The sequence below is a fragment of the Alternaria incomplexa genome (genome assembly GCF_024043165.1).
Source record: "Alternaria incomplexa strain BMP 0042 chromosome Unknown scaffold_12, whole genome shotgun sequence".
NCBI lineage: Eukaryota > Fungi > Ascomycota > Dothideomycetes > Pleosporales > Pleosporaceae > Alternaria > Alternaria incomplexa.
In genome coordinates, this window is record NW_026249861.1 from 959,845 (window position 1) to 983,489 (window position 23,645).

The 23,645-nt window shown below is 53.7% G+C and overlaps 7 protein-coding genes across 7 annotated transcripts; 4 read left to right on the forward strand and 3 right to left on the reverse strand.

The window, feature by feature from the left end:
* Positions 1–2,136: 2,136 nt before the first annotated feature.
* Positions 2,137–4,697, reverse strand: J4E90_008207 (uncharacterized protein; the record flags this gene model as incomplete). The annotated part of the gene is made up of 2 exons (XM_051437737.1): positions 2,137–2,237; positions 2,288–4,697. 2 exons carry the CDS (start codon positions 4,695–4,697, stop codon positions 2,137–2,139), a joined length of 2,511 nt encoding a protein of 836 aa, XP_051288548.1.
* Positions 4,698–7,733: 3,036 nt separating this feature from the next.
* J4E90_008208 (uncharacterized protein) lies at positions 7,734–8,282 on the forward strand (the record flags this gene model as incomplete). Its single annotated transcript, XM_051437738.1, has 1 exon — positions 7,734–8,282. One exon carries the CDS (start codon positions 7,734–7,736, stop codon positions 8,280–8,282), a length of 549 nt encoding a protein of 182 aa, XP_051288549.1.
* Positions 8,283–8,622: 340 nt separating this feature from the next.
* J4E90_008209 (uncharacterized protein) lies at positions 8,623–10,141 on the forward strand (the record flags this gene model as incomplete). The annotated part of the gene is made up of 2 exons (XM_051437739.1): positions 8,623–9,074; positions 9,157–10,141. The coding sequence occupies 2 exons, from the start codon at positions 8,623–8,625 to the stop codon at positions 10,139–10,141; spliced, it is 1,437 nt and encodes a 478-aa protein (XP_051288550.1).
* Positions 10,142–12,294: 2,153 nt separating this feature from the next.
* J4E90_008210 (uncharacterized protein) lies at positions 12,295–15,470 on the reverse strand (the record flags this gene model as incomplete). The annotated part of the gene is made up of 6 exons (XM_051437740.1): positions 12,295–13,607; positions 13,643–13,688; positions 13,741–14,234; positions 14,347–14,499; positions 14,558–15,409; positions 15,467–15,470. 6 exons carry the CDS (start codon positions 15,468–15,470, stop codon positions 12,295–12,297), a joined length of 2,862 nt encoding a protein of 953 aa, XP_051288551.1.
* Positions 15,471–16,906: 1,436 nt separating this feature from the next.
* J4E90_008211 (uncharacterized protein) lies at positions 16,907–19,960 on the forward strand (the record flags this gene model as incomplete). The annotated part of the gene is made up of 1 exon (XM_051437741.1): positions 16,907–19,960. The coding sequence occupies one exon, from the start codon at positions 16,907–16,909 to the stop codon at positions 19,958–19,960; it is 3,054 nt and encodes a 1,017-aa protein (XP_051288552.1).
* A 459-nt stretch (positions 19,961–20,419) lies between these two features.
* J4E90_008212 (uncharacterized protein) lies at positions 20,420–21,439 on the reverse strand (the record flags this gene model as incomplete). The annotated part of the gene is made up of 2 exons (XM_051437742.1): positions 20,420–21,168; positions 21,229–21,439. 2 exons carry the CDS (start codon positions 21,437–21,439, stop codon positions 20,420–20,422), a joined length of 960 nt encoding a protein of 319 aa, XP_051288553.1.
* A 496-nt stretch (positions 21,440–21,935) lies between these two features.
* J4E90_008213 (uncharacterized protein) lies at positions 21,936–23,242 on the forward strand (the record flags this gene model as incomplete). The annotated part of the gene is made up of 3 exons (XM_051437743.1): positions 21,936–22,077; positions 22,126–22,187; positions 22,235–23,242. 3 exons carry the CDS (start codon positions 21,936–21,938, stop codon positions 23,240–23,242), a joined length of 1,212 nt encoding a protein of 403 aa, XP_051288554.1.
* Between the last annotated feature and the right edge of the window lie 403 nt (positions 23,243–23,645).

The window sequence follows — 23,645 nt, forward strand, 5'->3', positions numbered from 1 at the left end:
GCATCAGTACATTGCTTTTTCTCGAGCCGGGCTGTAGGGCTAGCCCCACAGGTGGCGAGGTTTCTAGCTGCTTCTAGCGGGAAGATGGTGTCTGGTAGATGGAAGTTTGGGAAATTGGGGGTCGGGGGTGTTTGTGGTAGCTGGGTACCTAGGCACGAGGAAGTATGGTATGGGCGGGTAGAAAAGGCGCAGGGAAAACTCCCTTCTAGAATTATCGACGGCGCAACTATGTGAAGAAAGAGGTAGCGAGGTGATCAAGCTCAAGATAGTGTACCGAGATCCGTGCATGAAACGTTGAGATGTAGCTAACCACATCACATCAGTACAGGTCCTCGTAATCCCAACGTCGAACTAATTCCCGTACGTTCTCACGCATCCAAGAACAATCGGCTACGAAACCCGGTCCCTCAGACTCGAAACCGCGTGTACTTCAAACCCAGCCAGAAATGAGATCACCATGCGTTCCCTTTCCGGTGAAGGTGGGAACACGCCTTTACACACTTACACGACGCCACACACACTCTAACCCCGCAGTAAGATGGTAACTACTGAATTCTAGCCCTACAAGGTCTAAACTCTGCTTTACACACATAATGATCGCAAGCATACGCCTGTTTCTATACCACCACACGCTTGCACGCTATACAGCAACAAGACAGGCCCATCCCGTCCTCCAAACTCTCGCCTAAGCACGCTCATGACCCGTTGACGGACGGATCGGCTAGCCAGCGGGCGTGATCGTGATCGACAAGGAAGGGGCCGGGTAGATCATTCCAGTCTCCTGCCCATTGCTTAGCTAGACATTAACAAACCTGTTCGAGCCTGTTGGAAACGTTTTGAAAAGAGAGGGACGATGGCGCGCAGAACGGGTAGTGTCGGAAGCGAGGGGCGGGAAAGGCGGTGTGGTGCAGCAGTCTCTTTTTTCCGGCGAGCGAGACCTAGCCGGAGTTTTGCCGGAGATGTAGTCCGGCGATTTCATGGGCTGCATTGAACGTGAAACACAAGTTGCAGTAGGAAGGGAAGTTCCTGTCGTTCTGACTGTTTTGGGTAAGTGGGGTGCGAGGGGTTGGCGATGTAAATGCAGGCACGGAGATTGGGGGTTGGTTTTGTAAAGTCTTTTGCCGTTGCGGTGTAGAAGTGGCTGGGGAGTCGGTGCGATTGAGTCACACGAACCCTGCTCAGAAAACTTCACGTACTGTACGAGTCACGATGTAGAGCATTGTAGATGTGAAGGCAATAGTGATAATACCGATATTGATAATTCCCATGTTTTGATTTTGCTATAGCCTAGCAAAATACACCCGATAAAGACAATGATGGATAGATACATACTCTGTTTTCAGTAGTTAAAAAAGAAATCCGCCTCACTCACAGCTTTCGGCACGCAGGTGCCAAAAGGGCCGGAGGAGTATGTTCGAAGCCTCAAGGAAAGAAAGAAAGCCTGCTCGCTCGCTATGCCAGTAACACAATCGTCAAGAAGATGAAAAGGTGACTTTGTTCAGCTTGCTTGATTGGAAAAGGAGGTTGGCAACACGGTGTTGAACGTCAACAACACAGGAGTGTTGGAGTGCGACACCATACCAGGGACCCCTCCAACAATGTTGCAAGGAACAACTAAAAAGGAAACAGGAAAAAAATAAACAATTCAAAGAACACACAGGACCAGCGGTCCGCGGCTCTGCCTCGCTTGCTCGTGTTGTAAAATCAAGTAGTCGTGATCGTTGTCGTAGATCATACGTGCAGCCGTCTCCGTTCAGAAAGTCAATAAAAGTCGTATGAATTCATTTGTGGTGGTGAAAGAATATTGGTTTCCGGTGTCGCCGGGTAGTGAGCGTGATGTAGTTGGGAGGTTTAGGATGAGCCAGAAGCTGCTTGTAATCGTGAGATCGCGGGCTAACTTGGCATCCATAGGACACCGGGGAATCGCAGGAAATGCAGGACAGGTCGTTCATCATTTTAGGTCGGGTCGTCAGCCGTTATGCGTGCAAACATCGGACACATGAGTCGTGGGTCGTTCTATTTATATGGGTTGTGCCGTGAAAGCAGGCTGCTGAGAGGGTTGTCGGTGGATGAGTCGCGCGTAAACAATTGGTCGTGAAGAGTATGTGCAGCCTGGTGATTAGATTATGGTAGGGCTTAGTTGGCCCTGATGACAAGCTTCGAGAGGAACTTGTTCGACAATGAGTCGAAGTCGGTACGGTCGAACTTGCAGTCACTTCTTGAACGGAGGTACGTTTCTGTAATATTTGTTAGTGTGTGTAGAGAGTAGCAAGGACGTCAGACTTACCATATTTGGTGACGTGCGCGCGGACCTCGGTCATGGCATCGCAGACCGCAGGGTTGGAGGCAAGGAGGTGGTGGTGTTTCCTCGAATCCCACTCGGTGAAGGAAGGAAGCTTCTGGGAGATGGCCGAGAAGAGGCCAACAATGACACCAACAGGAGTGCCCTCCATCTCACCGCAGAACTTGTTAACGGCACCGACGTCGGGGACGCGGTAGTTGCAGTCGAACTGGATCAACTCCCAGACAGCGAGGAGGATAGCAGCGAGCATGAAGATGGTGGGCCAGTTCTTCAACTTGTCGCCACTGTAGACCGACTGGTAGAGCGAAGAGAGCTCCTCAAGAACGTCCTTCTGCAGCTCACGCCACATGTCGGCAAGAGCACACTTGACCTGGAAGTTGATCATGACAGGTGCGATGGTCTTGCCAGAGAACTTGGACTGTTGGTCCTCGACCTTACCAGGCGTGTTGTCCTCATCGCCGAGACCCTCGATCATGGTGACGTGGAGAGTCAGGTTGTAGGCAAGGACAAGCTTGAGCGCCTTGCGGATGACGGGAAGCTTCTCGCGAGTGTAGAAGCGGTAGGCCGTCTTCAACAACTCGGTGACGAAGTAGGTACCCTCAAAGTACTCATCAACAAACTGCTCGAAACCACCGTCGATGTGGCGGTCAAGGTAGTCGGAGAGCATAGCGCGGGAGATGCCCTCCATACCGGCGGACAGCTTGGCGGTGTTGATCTCGAAGTGGAGACCGTTGAGGGTCTCGTGCCAGTCAACGCCGAAGCACTTCTCATCACGGACGTAGACGTCGCGGGCCATGATGGGGAGGTAGTGGCCGTAGCCGTGGGTAACGTAGATCAGACGCTCCGATGTCGAGAAGCCCTTGATGTTGCCGATAGAGAAACCGAGGCTGACATGGCGCTCGTAGTCGGCCTTCCAGTCCTTCATGAAGTAGGCAATATCCTTGATGTCGATACGCGTGCACGGGACCTGCCAGAGACGCGCGTGGGATGGCTGGCAACCAGCGCACGGGTCGCCCTTGTCACAAGTCTTCTTGAGGAACTTACACCTCAGGCATGCACGAAGCTTGCGGATCTCGTGAGCCTGCTGTCGCTGGTCAGGCCTGAGAGGTCCCCTTCTCCTGCCGACGCGCTTCTCGCCCGTAGCATCCTTCTTGGTGGTATGGGCGGGTGTCTTCTTGACGATGGTCTTGGCAGGCTTCGATCCTGTCGCGGTCGCGGTCGCGGGTGATTTCCTGCGACGAGCCGGCGGTGAGCTGACGGCTGACGAGGTTGGCGACGCGGTATTTGACGAGGATTGTTTTATGACAATGGGCTCGACGCGTGCCATGGGCGGGCTGACGGACTGGGTAGGCGAGATGTAGCTGGCGAAGTCATGATCGCTCATCGGGAGCCCGTGGGTGTGATTACAGCTGTCAGAGTGGGAGTGGGAGTGGGAGTGGCTATGCGAGTGCACAAGCTCCAAGTTGTTCTCTGATTGAGGAGAGTGCATGGAGAACTGTATCTCCTCGAAACTGCTGAAGGAATGGGCTGACGGTGGCACGTCGGAGTGGTTCGAGTTTGACGAATTCGAGCCGGTGCGGATGTGGAGTGACTGGGCTGGGTTGAAGATGATGGCAGAGCTATCCGAGTAGTCGTACGAGTTGCGGTGACCGTGGCCGAGGCCGACGTCGACCCAGCCGTTGTCGCTGCTGGAGAGCGAACGGATCTCCATCCAGTTCTCACCAGGTGAGCCAGTGCCAACGCTGGGATTTGAGTGAGCGGTGTATTCGGCGGGCGCGCTGCCGAGGTGAGTGAACTCTTGCTGGAAGTCGTTCATTGTTTGCATTGTAAAGGGCGCAGTAGTCAGGGTGGGTAGCCCGTCCATGCTGGTTGTGGTCATGAAGTTCATGGGCGCCATGGACATTGAGTTCATCATGTGCGGGTTGATGCCGAACTCGACAGGCGACGTCTGCAGAGGCCCTCCGTATGTGCTGAATTCCGTGCCCATTCCCATTGAGCCCTGCCCGTAGCTATCCTGCCCAAAGCCATCCGTGTTGATGTTCATCCAAGTGGCCAACATGGGGTTCATCGGTTGCATGGCCGCGGGAAAGCCGAGACCCATGTGGAGAGGTGCCATGCTCGTCGTGCTCGGGTGCGAGTTGTGCGCGGTAGACGCGGCTGCGTTGTTGATACGGCGCTGCTGATGCGGGTGCTGGTGCTGGTGGTGCGAGTGCTGCTGTTGCTGCTGCTGGCTACCATCGTGCTGCTGTTGTTGCTGTGTCATCGTGCCGGGTGAGATTGGCAGCGGCCACGTTTGGGAGAAGTTGTAGGTTTGTCGGTTCGGGTCGAAGGAAGGATCAAAGGCACCGTCCACGCCGTAAATGGCCCCGTCAAAGTCGATGTGTTGGTTCTCCATGTTTGCACGGAGAGTGAAAATGGGGTTCGAGTGTTCTCAGCCTCTTCGAGCTGATAGTAAGCGGTGAAGGTAAGCGGGCGGGCGATGGGCCGACCAGAGTGTAGGAGGATGATGCCAAGACGCGTACACCGCTTTTTGTATGCAAGTCCCAGCCCCACACACCAATGGCTCGTCTAGTCCTACACTTGGTTAGGATAGCGCCAGAAGCGCTGCAGCGGACCGCGCGATTCGCAATCGAGGTCAAAGAAAACCCTGACCAGCGCCGACGTGCACGAGGGTTCCTAGACGGGCGCGTTGGGTGGTGTGCGGGTAGCGAGAGGGTGCTCAACTATCGTGGAGAGGCGCCTCTAGTGAGCAGATCGTTGAGCGACGACAGAACCGAATTGTGTTCGCCCGCCGAGACGCTCCACAGGTGTCCTTAGCCAGCTCCGCCTCTCGGTCTGGCTGTCGTCTGGCTAACTGAACCCACGCAAGCTGACGCCTCACCCTGCAGCAGCCAGTGAGACGGCGATGCAGGCCAGTGTGTCGCAATATCGCTCTTCTCTCGGATCAGCTGTCGCCTATCGAGCACAATGACCCCTCCTGCGATAGTGCCGATAAGCGTTAGACTCGGGGTCCGGTAGGTAGCATCAGGGTGTGGAGGGGAGCGTTGGGGATGCCGCAACAAGCAAAGACAGCCTATACTCGACGCTGTGGGCTATATCCACCCCTCATGCCCGTGCTGGATCGTCCACCTTCACCTCTCGAACGAGCTGTTCAACATGCAGCCAGGCGAACCGGCCTGCGCTACTGGCGCCCGTCGGTGGATCTAAGAATATAGACTGCGACAAATGGTGGACAAAGTCGCGGATACTACCATGGACCAGGGCTGTCCGTATTTGCCTCACTGGCATGGCCCGGCCTGCGACTCTACAACGGCACTTCGCCGTCGACGTCCAGACTCACCGACACGTCCGAGGATGCCTCGCAACTTGTCCCGCCGTCATCATACATCCCAGAGTCCTCGGCCATCCGCAGCATGAGCGCCACACCTGCCTCCACGCGCGGTGCCCACTCGCCGGCGGTTCCTCGCGTTGGCAAGCGCTCATCGTTACCCTGGCATGCCGAGCGCCTTCTGCGTAACATCGCTTCCGATCGTACTACTGAGCGCCGTGTCTTGCATCCGGATTCTCGTCCATGGCAGCCGTTTCAAGTATTGTGCATCCTGTCATGCCTTGCCCGCATATCGCCGTTTGAGCAGCGACAGCTTGACAGGATAGTGCCCCTGGTCTTACTGGTGGGCGTATTGCATTGGTATCACTCTTGCTGTGGCATGCCGAGATTCGTCATAGTGCTCGTGACCATCTCTGCCATCTGTTTCGTTTTACTTTCGTTTGAAGTATACTGTAGTTGAATGCTTCCCAAGTCTTAGAGATGCTTCCACGTTTTCGGCAAGATCTGCGTGGTTCTGCAGTGTCGCACCCACAATTTAACAGGTCAGTAGCCACGCAAGCCACCCTCATCCGAAGTCATGGGGAGTGGATAGCGTTGTGCTACTGTACGGCCTTGCTGACGTTTCTTTGTCCAACATTCTCAGGGCGTACCATAGGCGAGGCGGCCGCATGTTGGGTCTCCGTATGACGCGAGCAACGTTGTCTTCCTATTGACTGGGTTTGACTTGCGACTTGTGCAGAGTACGAAAGGGAAAGGCGACAGGTTGGGGAACATCCCCGCACTCGATAGGAGAGTGACCGGTTGATCTCTTTAGCTTTGACAGTTGGGGAGATTGGATGAGGCATTTGGGTACTTTGTGGGATGCATTCTTCCCCGTCTCGTGAGTATGGAGTAGCACTAGAAGTGGTGACGGGTGTAAGACCACGCAAGTAGCGCCATGCAGTAGAAACAGGTAGAATGAGAGCAGGGGTTGAGGGAATGAATGGTGAGCACAAGAAGAAGTGGCGATGTAATAACAGAAAAGCAGCGATTGCGACAAAGTTTTGCTCCGTTTGTGATGTGAAGGAAGTCGCGGTGTGCTGGAGCGCTCTTTCCGTACACGCGGCAGCCAGAGTTTGGTCCACCCGATAGAAGAACGTCACGGTCTGTCGGCCATTACAACACCATTCAAGCTTTCACTCCACAAAACTTTGCTGACCAGGTCATGCAAAGTTCTCACCCTGTTTAAGGGGCAGTAATTGCACATCTGAACTATAGTCCAGAGAGTCCTGTGATGTCAGCTCAGCATGAGCCCAGGGCCAAACGACTGGCCTACATCGACACAGCGCGAACGGTCTTATCCAGGCCTAGTTCATTTGTTGCAGATACGTTTGTGCTGCCTGTCACTGAACCATGTCCCACTGGTATCACTGACGGCGCTGTGTAGCGACTTTTGCTTGGGTTGCATTGTTATCTTGGCCAAGACGGATATCTACATACAGCCAGATACATACCAAGAGCTTGCGATCAAGGTATGATTCTGAGCGCGGATTAGTTAACTGAAGTTCAGGCGTGCACTGCGAGGTGGTGGATGCGACATATTCCCCGTTTGAGGAAGTCAAAACCATAGCGGAAGGAAGTCTGAGGATACGTATAATATCGATATGATTCATTCCGTCCTTCTCGGCTGTCCTTGTTCACCATTTGGCCAGCTTACTGGCTTTGCAGATGCCGAAGTCTGTTGCGTATAAACGATGTGGCGGCAATATAGCACACCTTATACATACCGAACCCTGAACTGCAGCGAGACGAAACTCTACATCTCAGGCTATTGTTGATGCAATGACGCCTACTCAAGAGCCGTAGATGGCGGAGTACGGGAAGTTGGATATGTGGATCCGCAGCCGGCCTTCGGCTCCACGCGCATCTCCCGTACCTCGTGTAACCCACAGAGAGAGTGAAGCAGTATATCTGAGACTCTCGTGGGGCATGTCAATTGTCACTTCCATTCTGGCGAGATAGAAGGCGCGACTTAGTCAAGTGTTGTGATTGCCAGATTCACCTTCAACACCATTCTATCATCACGAACGAGCAAACTTCACAGCTCTCCAAAAGACCTCTACTATGGCACACATCGGCGCGCTGCCCAAGATCCACCGCTACATCACGGCCCATGATGATAAAGGCAAAGCCGTCTTCAGCAAAGCCTTCAACGAGGAGAGCAAGATGAAAGCCAACGACGACGGCATCGCCTTCGCCCTCAGCTTCACCACCAAAGGATTCCCCGTCGATATGAATGACGACCAAGATCTCGATGTATACGGCAATTATCTCAAGGACGCCCCAGGCCTCGTCGTCTCTGGTGGCACAGTCCTCCGTCACGTCGACATCCCCCCGGACACAGCGTGCACGATGCACCGGACTGTGAGCTTGGACTACGGCTGCGTACTCGAGGGCGAGGTCGAATGTCTACTAGACAGCGGCGAGAAGCGATTGATGAAGCGGGGTGACGTTGCGATTCAGCGTGGAACGATGCATCAGTGGATCAACCACAGCAAGACCGACTGGACGCGCATGTTGTTTGTTCTGCAGGAGTCGAAGCCACTGAAGCTTGCGGGCGAGGCGGTCGGCGAGGAACTTGCTGGGATGGCTGGAGTGCGTTCTTCGGATTGAATTGTGTGTCGACGGAGAACAAGATGGGATGGTTCCCTATCGATAGCAGATGTCGCCAAGCCAGCTAGCACTCAATCTGATCACTCCCCACGTGCTCCACTCTTTCTTTCCTGTACCTGAGTAGCATTTGCAACAGACAAAGAGCAGTCATTAACTCACGTAATGTTGGCCACACTATGCAAGCGCATACCGTGATACCCATACCATATCTGGACGCTGCACCTGCACTCGAACAATACTAAGCAACCCTTGCTAAAAGTCATCATACGCGCCAGCCACTCACGGATGCCCAATCTTGTACCGCTCAATATCGAGACGCCACGACGTGCAGGTAAAAAAGATGGCTCTGCCACTACGTTCCTCAGCTCCTGCCTCCCGCTTAGAGGAGATTATTCCCGGATCAAAACGGATTGAAGAGCTTTCAGACGAAGAGCTGGACAGCGACTACGAGGATATGGGAACCGCTACTATGGAAGAGCAAGCGAACATTGCTTACCTGGAGAGTGTAAGGATACCAATCAGGGACTCACTCGTGACGGACACATCGGAAGCGGATGAAGAAACGTCCAAGGTCATATTACCTTTCTTAGAAGGCAACCCCAACAATTTCCCACTCAACGCTTCTGGCATACCGAGCTTGCAGCGACGAAAGCACGCCTACTTCTTAGAAGGACAACTTGATGATTGGCCGGCACGCGCTGCCGCACTGGATGCTGCGCGACCATGGATCATCTACTGGTCTCTGCAAGGCCTGACTGCACTGGGGTCTGACATATCCGACTACAATAGAACGTAGGTCTTTCCAATTCGAAAATCCCTTTGCAAAAGGATTACAATACATGACTTCAGCCGTACATGTTCTGATAGCACATAGAACACCACACACCGCCTCCCTGGCCCAACATCCGGACGGAGGATTTGGAGGTGGCTATGGACAATACGCTCATCTTGCCTGTACATACGCTTCGGTACTGTCGCTCGCCACAGTCGGCGGAAAGGAATCATATGAGACAATCAATCGCAAAACACTATGGCACTTCTTGGGCCGAATGAAGCAAGCGGACGGAGGCTTCACCATGTGCGCAGGCGGCGAAGAAGATATCCGCGGTGCCTATTGCGCCCTAGTTGTACTATCCCTCCTCAACCTCCCTCTCGAGCTACCACCCGATGCACCAGTACGAAAACAAGGTTTCACCACCTTCACAGACGGTCTAGGAACGTGGATCTCCAAATGCCAATCCTGGGACGGCGGCATCTCTGCAGCCCCAGGCAACGAAGCTCACGGAGCCTACGCATTCTGTGGACTAGGCAGTCTCGCCATCCTCGGACCACCAAAAGATACCCTTCACAAGTACCTGAACGTCAACATGCTGATCTACTGGCTATCGTCGCGCCAATGCACACCAGAAGGTGGATACAATGGCCGCACAAACAAGCTCGTTGACGGCTGCTATTCCCACTGGATCGGCGGCTGTTGGTCTATTGCCGAAGCTGCGACCACGACAGGACTATGGAACCGCGGCGCACTTGGTCGTTATATCCTAGCCGCGTGTCAAGAGAATAAGGGTGGGCTGCGAGATAAGCCTGGCAAAGGCGCAGATGCATACCACACTTGCTACAATCTGGCTGGGCTGAGTGCGGTACAGCACAAATATGCCTACGATGAGAATGTAAACAAGACTCTTGGTACGGGTACGTTTGGCGCACCTTTCCATTGGAAGATGGAGGGTCGCTATGATGGCGAGGACAAGGTCTGGGATGAGGGTGATGCTGTGAGGGCGGTGCATCCCGTGTTCGTTGTTCCCTTCATGTCGGTGTATGAGACAAGGAAGTACTTTGAGGAGAAGGAGGGCTTTTGAGCATGTCAATCCAAATACCTATGATAACTCTCAAACGCTATAGAGCCGGAACCCAGACCTCTATCAAAGCAGTCATGACCATGACCGCCACAGTAACCCTGTATCATTCAAACGCCTGTCCTCACCCATTCAAGGTGAAGTCTAATGCCCATTCATCTTCATCCCGCCCAGCTCCTCCAAGATCTTCAACTGTCCCGCACCAATATCATAGATAAGCCCATGAAGCGACAATCCACGCTCCACAACCGCTCTCTTGATAGCCGGATGCTGTTTCAGCACCTCAATCGACTGCTGAACATTAAGCTCAGCAAGGCGCGCCGCCCTCGCGTCGTCGTTGGGAAGGCCTTCCAACTCGACTTTGTGCTTACGGCGGAGTCTGTCGGTGTTGTTAGTACGGTCAATAGCTCTTGGATCCCGGCATCCTGATCCTGCGAACACGCGTTCGCCCCACTAGATCCCTCCCCACATGCTCTAAGAGAGCGAGTTAATTGACAGAAAGTGGACTCACTCTCGAACAGGTCCCAACCACTTATTCAAAACACCCCCTAAATCGTCGTCTCCCAAAGCCGCATTCGCCCCTCCACATTTGGTGTGCCCGCAGACAACTACTTTGTTGACTTTCAAATGCACGACCGCATATTCTACTACACTAGCCGCGGATAGATCATCTGGATGCACCGTATTCGCTATATTGCGGTGCACGAAGATCTCGCCAGGCTTGCAGTGGCATACAGTCGTTTCCGGGATGCGACTGTCTGCGCATCCAATCCACAGAATATCGGGAGCTTGACCTTGGGCGAGCAGTGTGAAGGCGTTGGGGTCGAGGGCTGTGGTATCGGTGCGGTAGGTTGCGTTACCGGTGAGGAGGTGCGTGAGGGGTTCTGCGTTGGAATGGTTAGTACCTAGGTAAAGTGGTGTGAGGTGTGCAGGATTGGATCCTTGTGCGGAGCATCTGGGGTGATGCGACCGGGGTGTGGATCAGTCAGGGGATGTATAAAGTCTGTGGTAGCCCCCAGGATCGCGACATGTTTCAATATTTTCTACACATTCGTCTTTTGCGCCGCATAGTCCAGGCCTTGCAGCCTAATCGAAGGAAGGGTACGTACCGATGTAAGTCGCCATCTTTGAGTCGGATAAGCGGCTGGTAAGTCTATACCTATATCTCTGTATGCCCAGCACCAAGTGTATGACAAGCCTTGGCCGGACAACCCACGGCAAGGTTATATACCAAGTATGCAAGAGAAGGGACTTGAATAAGGGATGTGAACCAAGGTAGGCTTCAATGACCGCAGCCGTCGCATACCCTCTTCCCCGGCTGACTGAAGTCGCACACGAGCGCCGCGTGCGCAAACGCTCTCACAATATGCGCCACTGTTTCTCTACACCCCTCTCTTTCGTTATCTAGCTGGCCTATCATTGCGGTCATTGTAACCATCGAAGCCATGCAAACGCGGTGTAATGGGCGCGGAGAAGGTGTGGAGATGGAAGGCGGTATCTGGGTAGCGAACCGTACATTGCACCCAGCTTTACCTAGACTCGACCAGAAACCTTCGCGGAACCATGTACACCAACCAATAGAAGCCAACCTGCCTCTAGACAAAGACTGTACCGATCAGAATTTGTGCAACTGCCGCTACACCACCCAACGTGCCGAGAAAACGCCTCTATGTTGTGAAGCACTGAAGCAAATTCAACCGGCTTGATTGTCCTCAGCACCATTGATCCTTCACTTGAATCTTATCCGCATCGCATCTTGGGGCTACTGTCGGTTCCTCGGCGCTTCGCCTAAGCTTGTTGGTTGTTTGTGAGAGCCCCGATTAGTTGGGAGGTGTCTTAGATTTCAGTGTTGAGAACAGGAAAGCATGACTGTGGAATGGGCAGGCAGCGGCAGCTTTAGCGTCAGCGTGTCACAGATAATATGAACTCACTTGCTTTGTGTCACCACCGACCCTAAAGGTATACACTGTTCCGTCTGTGATATGTCGTGGTAAAGCGCGATGTGCCCTCCAGGGCACATTTCCAGGAATCAATAGAGTGGTGCACGTGGAAAGTAGCGCGAATAGGCATGAAGACAAGACAAGAACAATTAATAACGCGCTTCCCATTTACCCTACACCGCCAACAAGACTCCAAACGCGAAACAAATAGAATTCTCATCGTCTCGACGAAAGCCAATACGCCACCTTCCCAAGTCCACGCTTCTCACTCATACCCGTAATAGCGTCAACATGCGCCAAAGTCGACATGGGCAGTTCACAGCAGCCAGCGCTTGCCGAACTAGCACTCTGGCGACTACGTCGCTGCTCGCGCTTCGGCGCCTCAACCTTCTGATACGTCCTCTCCATCGCTCCGTACGGTTTCCCATAGTTGCGAAAGCGCATCTGGAACGCGATAAGAACCACCGGTAGGACACTGATGAGCTCGCCCAGGCCCGCCCACTGCGGTGTAATCCTTACGTTGGCCTGGAGCTTGACGAATGCACCGGCAGCAAGGATGATGGCGAAGAAATTGTAGAATGCAGACCAACTGAAGTTCCAGCAGATGCGTCGGTATGCCGCATGCGAGATGTCAAGTAGGATGAGAACGTCATGTAGTCGGGTCGTTATGAGGACAACATCAGCCGCGGACTTTGCAACGTCGGAACCATCGTTGAGGTGCACGCCTACGTCGGCTTGTTTGAGCGCTGCAGAGTCGTTCGTTCCGTCACCGAGGAACATCACGATGGATTTCCTGCGCGAGTCCTGGAGATCACGGATGTACTGCATCTTTCCTTCGGGTGTACATCGAGCCTTTGTGTTCGCCTCGTCGATGTATAGGGTTGTCGCCACGTCGCTGACAGCCCCATCGTTGTCGCCACTGAGCATGTGTACATGGATTCCTCGAGCGTGGAGTTCTTTAATTACCATTATTGCTTCAGGCCGGGGTTGATCCAGGAGTTCGAAGCTCATGCGAAGATCGCCGCCGTAGGTGAAGTAGCATGCTGTGTTCTTTCCTTGTCCAATGACGTTGATGTGAAGCCATTCTGCGTTACCTGCGCGAATCTCCACCCCAGTTTTCGCACAATCGCCTTGGACACCTTTACCAGGAATACTGGTGATGTTATTGACCTGAAGAGGTTCAAAGTTCTTATGAGCGAGTATGTCTCGTTCCAGATACTGGGTGATCGCGATGGATACAGGGTGCTTGATGTCCTTCACAAGGCCAAGTAACAGCCCCTTCATGAGTGTGTGGTCCGTATTGCGATGCATAGGGAGACCAATGATCTCAAGTCTTCCTGTGGTAATGGTACCGGTCTTGTCGAAGATGACATCGGTGACGTTGCGTGCGATCTCGAGCTTCTGGGGGTCACGAAAGATGATGCCATGCCGTGCGGCCACACCACCTGCGATCAAGACGACCATGGGTACGGCAAGGCCGATGGCGCATGGACATGAGACGATGAGAGTGGCGATGGCATAGGTAATGGCTGTGAGTACCGCGCTTCTGCTAACACGTCAGTACGCTGATCTGAATCTGCCTCCGCGGAGTAGAGCCTGGCGGACGCATACTGGAAAATAGTTAGCTAGAAGTTTAACACATGCGCGGGGCGGATACTGTACCCTCCAGGATTTTGTGTTGCGGTATCGCTCAACGAATAGCCAGATGAGAAAGACCGTGAGCCCAATGGAAGCCATCGCGGGGACGAACCAACCAGCGACCCGATCAGCCAGTGCTTGTGCTCGCGGCTTCGTCAATTCGGCGTCTTCGACTAGGGCGGCAATCTGCTGGACCGAGTTCTCGTGAGGCAGCTTCGTTAAGCTCACGATGAGCTGACCGTCTCCATTGTTGGTGCCTGCGAAGACTTCCGAGTCGAGTCCCTTCGCGTTCGGCTTGAACTCACCCGTCATCATTGATTCATCGACGTCGGAGCCTCCGTATACGACCACGCCGTCTGTCACGATCCTGGTGTGCGGTGGTGTGCAGAAGTAGTCACCGTACTGTAGTAGTCTGCTGTCGATTTTGCTCGTGGTTGCGTTGGCCCACGATGTCGTTGTCTGCTGCACAAGGATTGCCTGGTCGACTTGGAGCGATCTGAAGGATACCGACTTCGCAGCTGCAAAAAAAGATTAGAAAGTACCCTGGAAACTACATCGCTAGTAAAACTCATAACAAAAACATCTAAAGGCGATATAGGCTCCTGGGTGACAAGATATCCTTTCACTTACCTCGATAACGGGCGTATTCATTGATGAAGCGGCCCAGCAAGAGAAGCGAGACCAACAGCGTAGACGTCTCGAAGAACGACCCAGTTTCTAGTGGCCTACCATCAAGCTGGTACTTGTAGGATACGACGCTGAAAACGTACGCCATCGTGGTACCTATGGAAGTGTGTAGTCAGCAAACGTATTTTGAGGAAGGAGTTTGAAGCTGGCGTACTGAATGTCACTAAGAAGTCCATCTCTAATACGTGAGAATGGTAGAGAGATCTCAAGGCGCTCGGAACGAATTGGTAGAAGGCGATTAGCTGTACGAGGGTTGCCAGAGCCAATGAGATGTGGGCGAAAGTGGGGTTCTCGTGGTTGAGTGGGGCCCATGCGAAGATGAGGACAGGGAGAGTGAGAGCCAGTGTGGGAAGGAACCATTTCAGGGCTCTTCTGGTCTGTTTGGCTCCAAGATCAAGCCCTGGATCTGCCACTAGAGGTGCTAGAGTTAGATCGGGATCGTATTTGAGGTAGTGTTCGTAGACGTCTCGGGCGCCGATGATGTTCGCGTCGTAATATATCTTGGTCGGTGGTATACGTAGCTTCGAGGTTCCGCGAGGGCTGTCCTCGGCACCAGGATCTCCGTTGACGTCGGCCGTCTTCTTGTGCGTCAAGCCCTTCCGCCCACTCAACAAGCCGAAAGGACGCCATGGTGCTCGTTCGGGGGCCTCGACACGTGTGACACCGTGTGGTTGGACGGCATGCTGCAAACGCCTGGGATCGGTGATGATGAACTCTAAAACCTGACCAGAAACCGACACCTGCTCCTCGAATTTGTATCCAGTCCTCGTTTCTAGTAGCTCGATAATCCTGTCAATGGATAGCCGATTGGTATCCAATTCTAGCTCAACCCGAGCTAAGACAGTGTTCACTTGAAAGTTCCTAACGGCAGGGATGCGGCCAACCGCCCGCGAAAGCCCTGATTCGCAGCATCCGCACTTGAGACCATCGATTCGGAGAACGACTCGCTCAAAATTTGAAGGGCCAAGCTCAACGTCCTCTTGTTCGCTCGGGATCGCAATATCACCTAGATGCTTTAGCGAAGAGTCCTCACTTGGGCGGGGAGACCCCGAGCAGCAAATACCCATGGCGTGAGATTGGGTATGTGGGCTCTTCAAGGCTGGGACTTCTGCCTCGTCATGCGCATCGCCGTGTGCATGCACCGTTGCTGTCGCAGGGGGTGTGTGAGGTCGGCTGGTTGAGCAGCAGCTGGAAATCGCGCCAAATGGACGGTGATGTGGCTTCTTTGGGAGATGAACTGAGTCTGGCGCTGGAAGCTTCGTCTCCTCCGCTGCCTCAGAATACTGAGAGCCAGTATATTCAGGTGCTCGCGGCGGGCATGGAACAGGCTGTGGCTCGGCCGTAGGCAAATTCGGAGAGCTTCGGTCAACCGTGAATGGAAGACCCAGAACATGAGCGCGTGGAATGCCATTCTCAGTGGGCTTCATAGACATGGCCATGATGAGTTGCTGTAATAGTGATAGATGCTCCTAGTGTTGCGACTGGTGTCGGTGAAGCTGATAATGCTGATGATTCTGATGATGTTGATGCGTCCGGGAGCTCCACCAGGCTGGGAGATAACAAGAAATCCGGTCACGTAGATGTAGTAGGTGCGACTCCTGTTGAGGGCAGCAACGAGGTACGGTCAAGTAGGCAAAACCTTGCAATGCGAAGGAGCGTGTCGCCAGGCCCGCCTCATATAAAAGCGACTCCGAAGGTAGGCACTGTCTTGTATTCTGTGAAAGTGTAAAGCCGCACTGAATACCTCCAGGGTATGGTTTTGTGGGTACAGCCCGGAGGTACGAGCCTACTCGATCAATGACCATAGATATGGGCTGGTTATCAAGCTGTCCCAGATCCATACTGACAGCTGTAACACGCCTTCCACGAAGCATACAGGTGCGACTGAGGAAGTATGCTGGTCAGGGAAGAGTGACAGTCTCCTGTGTTACGCGCGGTAGTAACGTCCATAGTATATGGGTACCAACCTCGAAAGCCATGGAGGCTGCCGATCTGTACTACATGTCCCAGATACTAGGTTTAGCATGGGAAGTGCCATTTCATGGAGCCACCTCATGCAAGGAAAGACCTGAACACCCCAGAGCCTACGTTGACGTTAGATGACTTACTTGGCGTGTTTCTACCTTAATATAGGCTACAGACCTGTTCCGTCTCTTCCTTGTATGAGACCGAGCGTGGAGTGCCCTTGCGATGCATCTTGAGGTGACTTTGTGGAGCGTGATGTGGATGCGACCTTCCACCTGGGCAGGGTTAGGCTCGAGGCTAGGTCGCCAAACACGTGATAGCGCGCTTTTGGACGATTGCGTCATCACGGTCAGCCTTCACTGAAGCATTCCAAGCAGGCCGCCGCAACGCAGTACACTCACGAGTCGCGCTATCTGCACGCAATCTACTCTTTGCTTATTGCAGCCATGATGGTTGCTGTTGCGCTGTGTAGCTCTCAACCGCAAGCGTCACCATCGAATCCCCACACTTTGCGCCAACTCTACCGGTGACAGCAGGCATGGCAGGCGCGCGAGGGAGGGCGCCTAAGGCGGCGGAGTCGGCTACTCCAAGACGGTCAACGCGGAGGGCCAAGAAGGAACAGGAGGATGCAGGCGTACCAGCCGTGTTCCAGGAAATGCTGCGCGAAGAGCAGGCCATGAGCACAGACGAACCGCCGCTCAAGAAGAGAAAAACGGCGCCTCCACGACGACAACCAAGCCCGGAACACCATGTTGAGCCCGTACGACAACGGCGACCACTGACCGATGTTCCGAAGTCGCCACTACCCGTACCGTCCCAAGCCGAAGATGCTGCATCACAATCCCAGATGCCGTCGCACACGCGATCGCGACCCATCGCTCAGGCCCAATCCGTCATTGAAGAGGAACCGCGTACGAACGAGCGAGTGCGCCAGACTATCATCGACTCGGACGAGTCAGATGACAGCGACATGGAGTGGGAAGACGCGCTTGCCGACGGCGACGAGAGCGATGACCCCGACGAAGGCGTTGAGGCTGCACCCAAGATTGGCGACATCAATATCACCATGGGAGCCAAAAAGACAGAGGAGACTGGGACAAGGAGGAAGGTGCGTCGGCGGGCCATAACCTCGGTAGACAAGAAGCGACGTTTGGATATCCACAAGATGCACATTCTCTGTCTGCTCTACCACGTCCATCGCAGAAATGCCTGGTGTAACGACAGGAGGGTACAAAGCACGCTACGTAAAATTGTGCCCTCCAAGACCCTATCCAATCTGGTACCCAACCCCGACTTGTCGCAGTACTCGGCCTCGAAGCAATTTATAGATGGGTTGAACGAGCTAAAGGTACTATGGTCAAAGCGGTTCAGAATCACGGCTCAAGGCATGTACAAGCCTAGATGGGCTGAAGCCGAAGCCGCCATCCGACCCTTCTCAGACTTTGACGACCTTGATGACCCTATGGACAAGGATGAATTTCGCACCGCAGCGCATACTTTACAAGGGTCTCAGGATGTTGGAACGCAACTGTTTTGCGCTCTTCTTCGTGGCATCGGTATTGAGGTCAGGCTTGTTTGCTCGCTACAGCCATTACCTTTTGCTTCTGCAGCCGAACGTGCTACCCCACAGAAGACCAGCGCCCAGAAAAACACGATAGTTGTCGATCCGTACAACAAGCCGGCAGAGCCCAGTCCAACGAAACCCAAGTCACAGGGCCCGCGTAACAAGAAACTATCCAGACTCGAGCGTGTGATGGGGGAGCGACATGCTGTTCTGAACAAGACAGGTGTAACACCCAAGAAACAGAAAGCCTATCACACGCCGTATCCAGTGTATTGGGTGGAGGTACTCAACCCTTCTTACCAGAAGTGGATACCAATCGACACACACTCTACATTTACCGTCAACTCGCCTGAGAAGCTAGAGCCACCGCTTAACTTTGCTCAGAACATTCTCTCCTATGCCATAGCGTTCGACGAAGACTATACTGCCAAAGACGTCACCCGAAGATACGCGAAAGCGTACAATGCCAAGACGCGGAAATACCGTGTCGAAATTACCCCTGATGGCGATAGATGGTGGAAACGGGCGATGCAATTCTTCCAGCGTGGAACCACCCTCGACAGAGACCAGATGGAAGACGCTACTTTGGCTCGGAAAGAAGCTGCCGAAGGTATTCCAAAGAACGTGCAAGACTTCAGAGGCCACCCCGTTTACGTTCTTGAGCGTCATCTCAGGCATAACGAAGTGATACATCCCTTGAACCAGGTCGGCAAGGTCAACTGCGGCAGTGCCATGAACCCAAAGATGGAACCCATCTACCGTCGTACAAATGTTCATCTAGTCCGGACAGCCGACAAGTGGTATCGTATGGGACGAGACGTCAAAGTTGGCGAGCAGCCACTCAAGCGCGCCAAGCCCAAGAAAGGAAGAAGATCTTCGATTGGAGCAGACATGGATGTCGATGAGCAAGTCGACGAGGTCGGTGCGGGACTCTTTGCAGAATTCCAGACCGAGCTCTACATTCCTCCTCCCGTCGTCCGTGGACGCGTGCCACGCAATGCCTATGGTAATCTTGACCTCTATGTCCCATCCATGTGCCCGCCCGGCGGTACGCACATCCGACACAAGCTCGCATCGAAGGCAGCGCGTATCGTTGGGGTAGACTATGCCGATGCTGTCACTGGCTTTTCCTTCAAGGGTCGCCATGGTACAGCAATCGTTCAGGGTGTCGTGGTTGCACAAGAGTACGCAGATGCTGTCCAGGCAGTCATTGATGGAATGGAGCACCAACAAGAAGAAGCTGAAGCCGAAGCGCGAAGGGTCGAGTCTCTCCGCCTGTGGAGACGTTTCTTCCTTGGCCTTCGTATCGCACAACGTGTCAACGCTATCGAGATTGATGGCGAGAAAGGCCCGGCCATTGATGTTCAAGATGAGATTAGTAAAGAGGACAGAGAGTTAGCGGCACAGGAGATGGCCGGAGGCTTCTTCCCTGATGAGGGTGATGTTGCAAAACCCTCAGCGGGTGGCTATCAACCACCTGAGCAAGATTACGGAGATGGCGGGTTCCTGCCTGAGGATGATAACGAAGACGATGGCGATGGAGGCGGCGGCTTTATCCCAGAAGAACCCGACCGTCCGGCGCCTATCAGTCTAAACCGACATCAAAGCTTCGAAAGCTCCATCCTAGACTCGCAACAACTTCTCCCTCGGCGTAGGAGTAGCTATGGTCAAATCTACTCTTCCGAGGATGACGAAGAAGGCGGAGGCTTTGTCCGTGACGGCTCTCCAGACGAAGCAGGTCCCTCCACTGCTACCAAAGACGCCAATGCTGGGCCTTCGCAGCTTGACGAAACTGCAGAACCCGCCGGAGGTTTCATACCAGAAGCAGAAATCACAAACGACGCGCAATTGGAAAATCCCGAAGAGCCTACACCCCCGGAGCAGTCCGATGGCTTCGAACACAAACCCAATACCGACACCGAAATGCCCTCTCCACCCTCCTCATCCCCCTCAGAAACCGGCTCCCTCATGATGGAAGACCCCGAAGACGAAGACGCTGATCCCGACTGGCTGGTCGATGTTACGTAGTCACCATTATGTCAATCGCTTCGGCGAAGAATTATATTAAATCAGTCTAATGCCAATTAATTTCCAGTACAACACTACACTGGATGAATGTGACGTGCCTGTGCATCACCTTGCACAGCTTTTGACACGTCGGACAGGGCAGCTATCCGATGCATACCGCTTCGCGTGTTCAGGTACCTTGATGGTCTGGTGGAACGGTGTTGCGGTGTGATAGAATGGATTTGGGAAGCGAATGTCGGAGTTGGTGCTACGAAGGGGGATTGACGCCGTGGCCAATTACTTCTCTTACACCGTAACGAAGATGTCATGGTCACAGCAGACAATGTAAAAAGATGGATGAGTTTGAATAATGGCACGTCAGCGAGACTGACATGATCAGAGCCTCAAGATAGTGACCGCCTTGCTAATTCATGTATTCATACAAACATAACACCAATACAACAGCCAAATCTCCAACCCCTAAACCTTCGGCTTAACCCCCTTATGAATAGCCGCAATCCCCATAGTCAAATCCTCCCACCCCTTGCCCGGCACCAAAAACCCCGCCTGCCTGATCATATTGCTAAACTCCTCCTGACTCGGGAACCTCGCTATACTCTCCACGAGATACTGATAGCTCTCCCTGTCCCCGGCAACCACCTGTCCTATCAAGGGTATAGCACCGAAACTCCAGCGCTGGTACACGGCATCAAAGACGGGGTTGTTGACTTTGCTGAACTCCAGACACGCGAATACGCCGCCGGGCTTCAAAACGCGGAAAGCCTCTTTCAGCGCGATTTCTTTGTGTGTGAAGTTGCGGATGCCAAAGGCGACGGTGTAGAGGTCTACGGATGCGTCGGGTATCATATCCAATTTCTCCGCATTCGCTTCGACGAAATCCAATCGTGGAGACCGCGCATATGGCGTTTGCAATGATCGCTTCCGGCCTTCAGCTAGCATGTCGGGGTTTATGTCTGCGACGACGACGCGGGTGTGGGGGTCGTGGTTTATGGTAGAGGCGTGGTCGAGCATGCGGAAGGCGATGTCGCCAGTGCCGCCTGCGATGTCGAGGATGGACATGCCTTGTTGGCTGGTGGGCGAGGTGAGGGGATTGAGGCCCGGGTTTAGGTTTTGCACGAAGTGGTCTTTCCAGAGGCGGTGGATGCCCAGGGACATGAAGTCGTTCATGGAGTCGTAGGAGGAGGCTACGGAGGAGAATACTGCGCCGACTGTAGAAGTTTCCCGTCAGTATTGGGCGTGTAGGGGGAGATGGAATGCAATTGACATACCCCTCTGCTCCTTCAACGCTTCAGATATCGTCTCAAACCCAAAATGCGTCGTTTGCTGGCCGCTGCCGCCATTCTGCGGCGACTTCGGTGGCGGCGTGCTCTGCTGCGCTTGTCGGATGGAGCACGAGAAACATCTGTACGGCTCCCTAGCCACCCTGCTCTTCCTGCCGCCCCGCAATTGCCGTCCTATTCTCTGTCGGCTCGCCTGCATGTTTGCGCTGGTCGTGGTTGTTGTTCGACAAGGCTTGGCGGGCGACTTTCTCGAATTCATGCGCCATGACACGCGCATCTAGCTCCAGCCAGCCGTACCAACCGGAAGTTTGCTAGCGCCCGCCCGCCATTGTTTGACCGCGGTTGAGTCGACTACGCCGACGCTTGCCGCCTACCCCAGGCGCATGCTTCCCCAGAATTATTGATATACCGCTGTCCCCCGCCCGCAGTTTGGCTTTGAAGATGTAGAGTTGCCAATTATGTCGTTCCGGTATACTTCGCGGATATTACGGTTACAGAGGCTTTCGGGCCTGCAGGGAGGGCTTCATGGGTCGAGGAAGGTTGTCGGCACGCCGTTGCAGTCATGTAGGGGTGTTGCTTCGACGCCTACGGCTGAGAGGTGAGTTTTTTGTGTATGAATTGCGTTGGGATGGGAGACTGACATTGTGCTCAGGGTGTTGTTTCCTGGTGCGCTGAACAGCGAGTTCACGAATACTATGGAGTTTATGCAACCAGCTCAGGCCCCGGCTATATCCACGTACCGTGTCATGAACCAGTATGGAGAGATCATAGACAAGGATATTGGAGTGGAGACCTCAGATGAGGAAGCTCTGTCGTTGTACAAGAACATGGTTAAGCGTCAGTGAGACTGTTGCCGAGTGTGGACATCCCACTGACAGGCTACAGTGAGCATAATGGATCTATTGATGTTTGAAGCGCAACGGCAAGGAAGACTATCCTTCTACATGGTACGTCAAAAACCAAACACCTCTCAACTTAATACTAACAGACCCAGGTCTCCGCCGGCGAAGAAGGCATAGCCATCGGCTCCGCGAGCGCCCTCTCCCCCGCCGACGTAATCTTCTGCCAGTACCGCGAATCAGGCGTCTACCTCCAACGCGGCTTCACCCTCTCCTCATTCATGAACCAGCTCTTCGCCAACGCAAAAGACAACGGTCTAGGACGCAACATGCCCGTCCACTACGGCAGCAAGGAGCTCAACATCCACACCATCAGTTCAACACTCGCAACGCAAATCCCCCACGCCGCAGGCGCCGCCTACGCCCTCAAAATGCAGAATGTGCAGAACCCTGAGACAGAGCCACGCGTCGCGGTGTGTTACTTCGGCGAGGGTGCAGCCAGCGAAGGAGACTTCCACGCCGCCCTCAACATCGCTGCGACCCGTCAGGTACCCTGCATCTTCATCTGCCGCAACAACGGATACGCCATCTCCACCCCAACATCAGACCAATACCGAGGCGACGGCATCGCATCTCGTGGTGCAGGCTACGGCATCGCCACTCTCCGCGTAGACGGCAACGACATCTTCGCCGTCAGACGCGCCACAACCGAAGCGCGGCGTCTCGCTCTCCACGACGGCGGCCACCCCGTCTTGATAGAAATGATGGCATACCGCGTAGGCCACCACAGCACCTCCGACGACTCCTTCGCGTACCGCCAACGCGTCGAAGTCGAAGACTGGAAGCGCCGCGATAACCCCATTACCCGACTTAGGAAGTGGCTTGAAGGACGCGAACTCTGGGACGATGCCCAAGAAAAGGAGTTGAGGAGTGCGACGAGGAAAGAGGTGTTGAGTGCATTTGAACAGGCGGAGAAGGAGAAGAAACCTAGTATCCGGAATGCGTTTGAGGGGGTTTGGGAGGAGTTGACGGCTGAGCAGAGGGAGCATGTGCAGGAGTTGAAAGATGTGCTTGTGAGATATCCCAAGGAGTATGATCTTGATGGGTTTGAAGGAGGACTGAAGGGGTTGGATGATTTGTTGGAGGGGAAGAAGGTGAAGTAGAGAGTACCTCTGCTTGCATGCATCACTACTGCGTCGCCCAGGAATTTAGAGTCGAGTACAAAATGAGCGGAGTGATAACATATTCATTCATACTGCAGACGATCCAATCAAGACGTCTGCGCTACCCTGATAAACCGTATCCATACCCATACCCATCCATGCCTATCCGTTCCATCCCAGAAACTCCGCGCCCGCCGAGCATCAAACACTGATGACAATCATAGATAAAGATCCACTCCTTACATGAGAGTTAGATGTCCTTCCCGGGCGTTTGCAAAAAGAAAACAAACACCCATTTGTTTAACGCCGGGACCATCCATTCCGCCATGGTACTCAATCTGATAAGTGAGAAAAGAACGAAAAGTTGGAAATGCGCAACAACGTATGTAAAACGCTAAAGGGA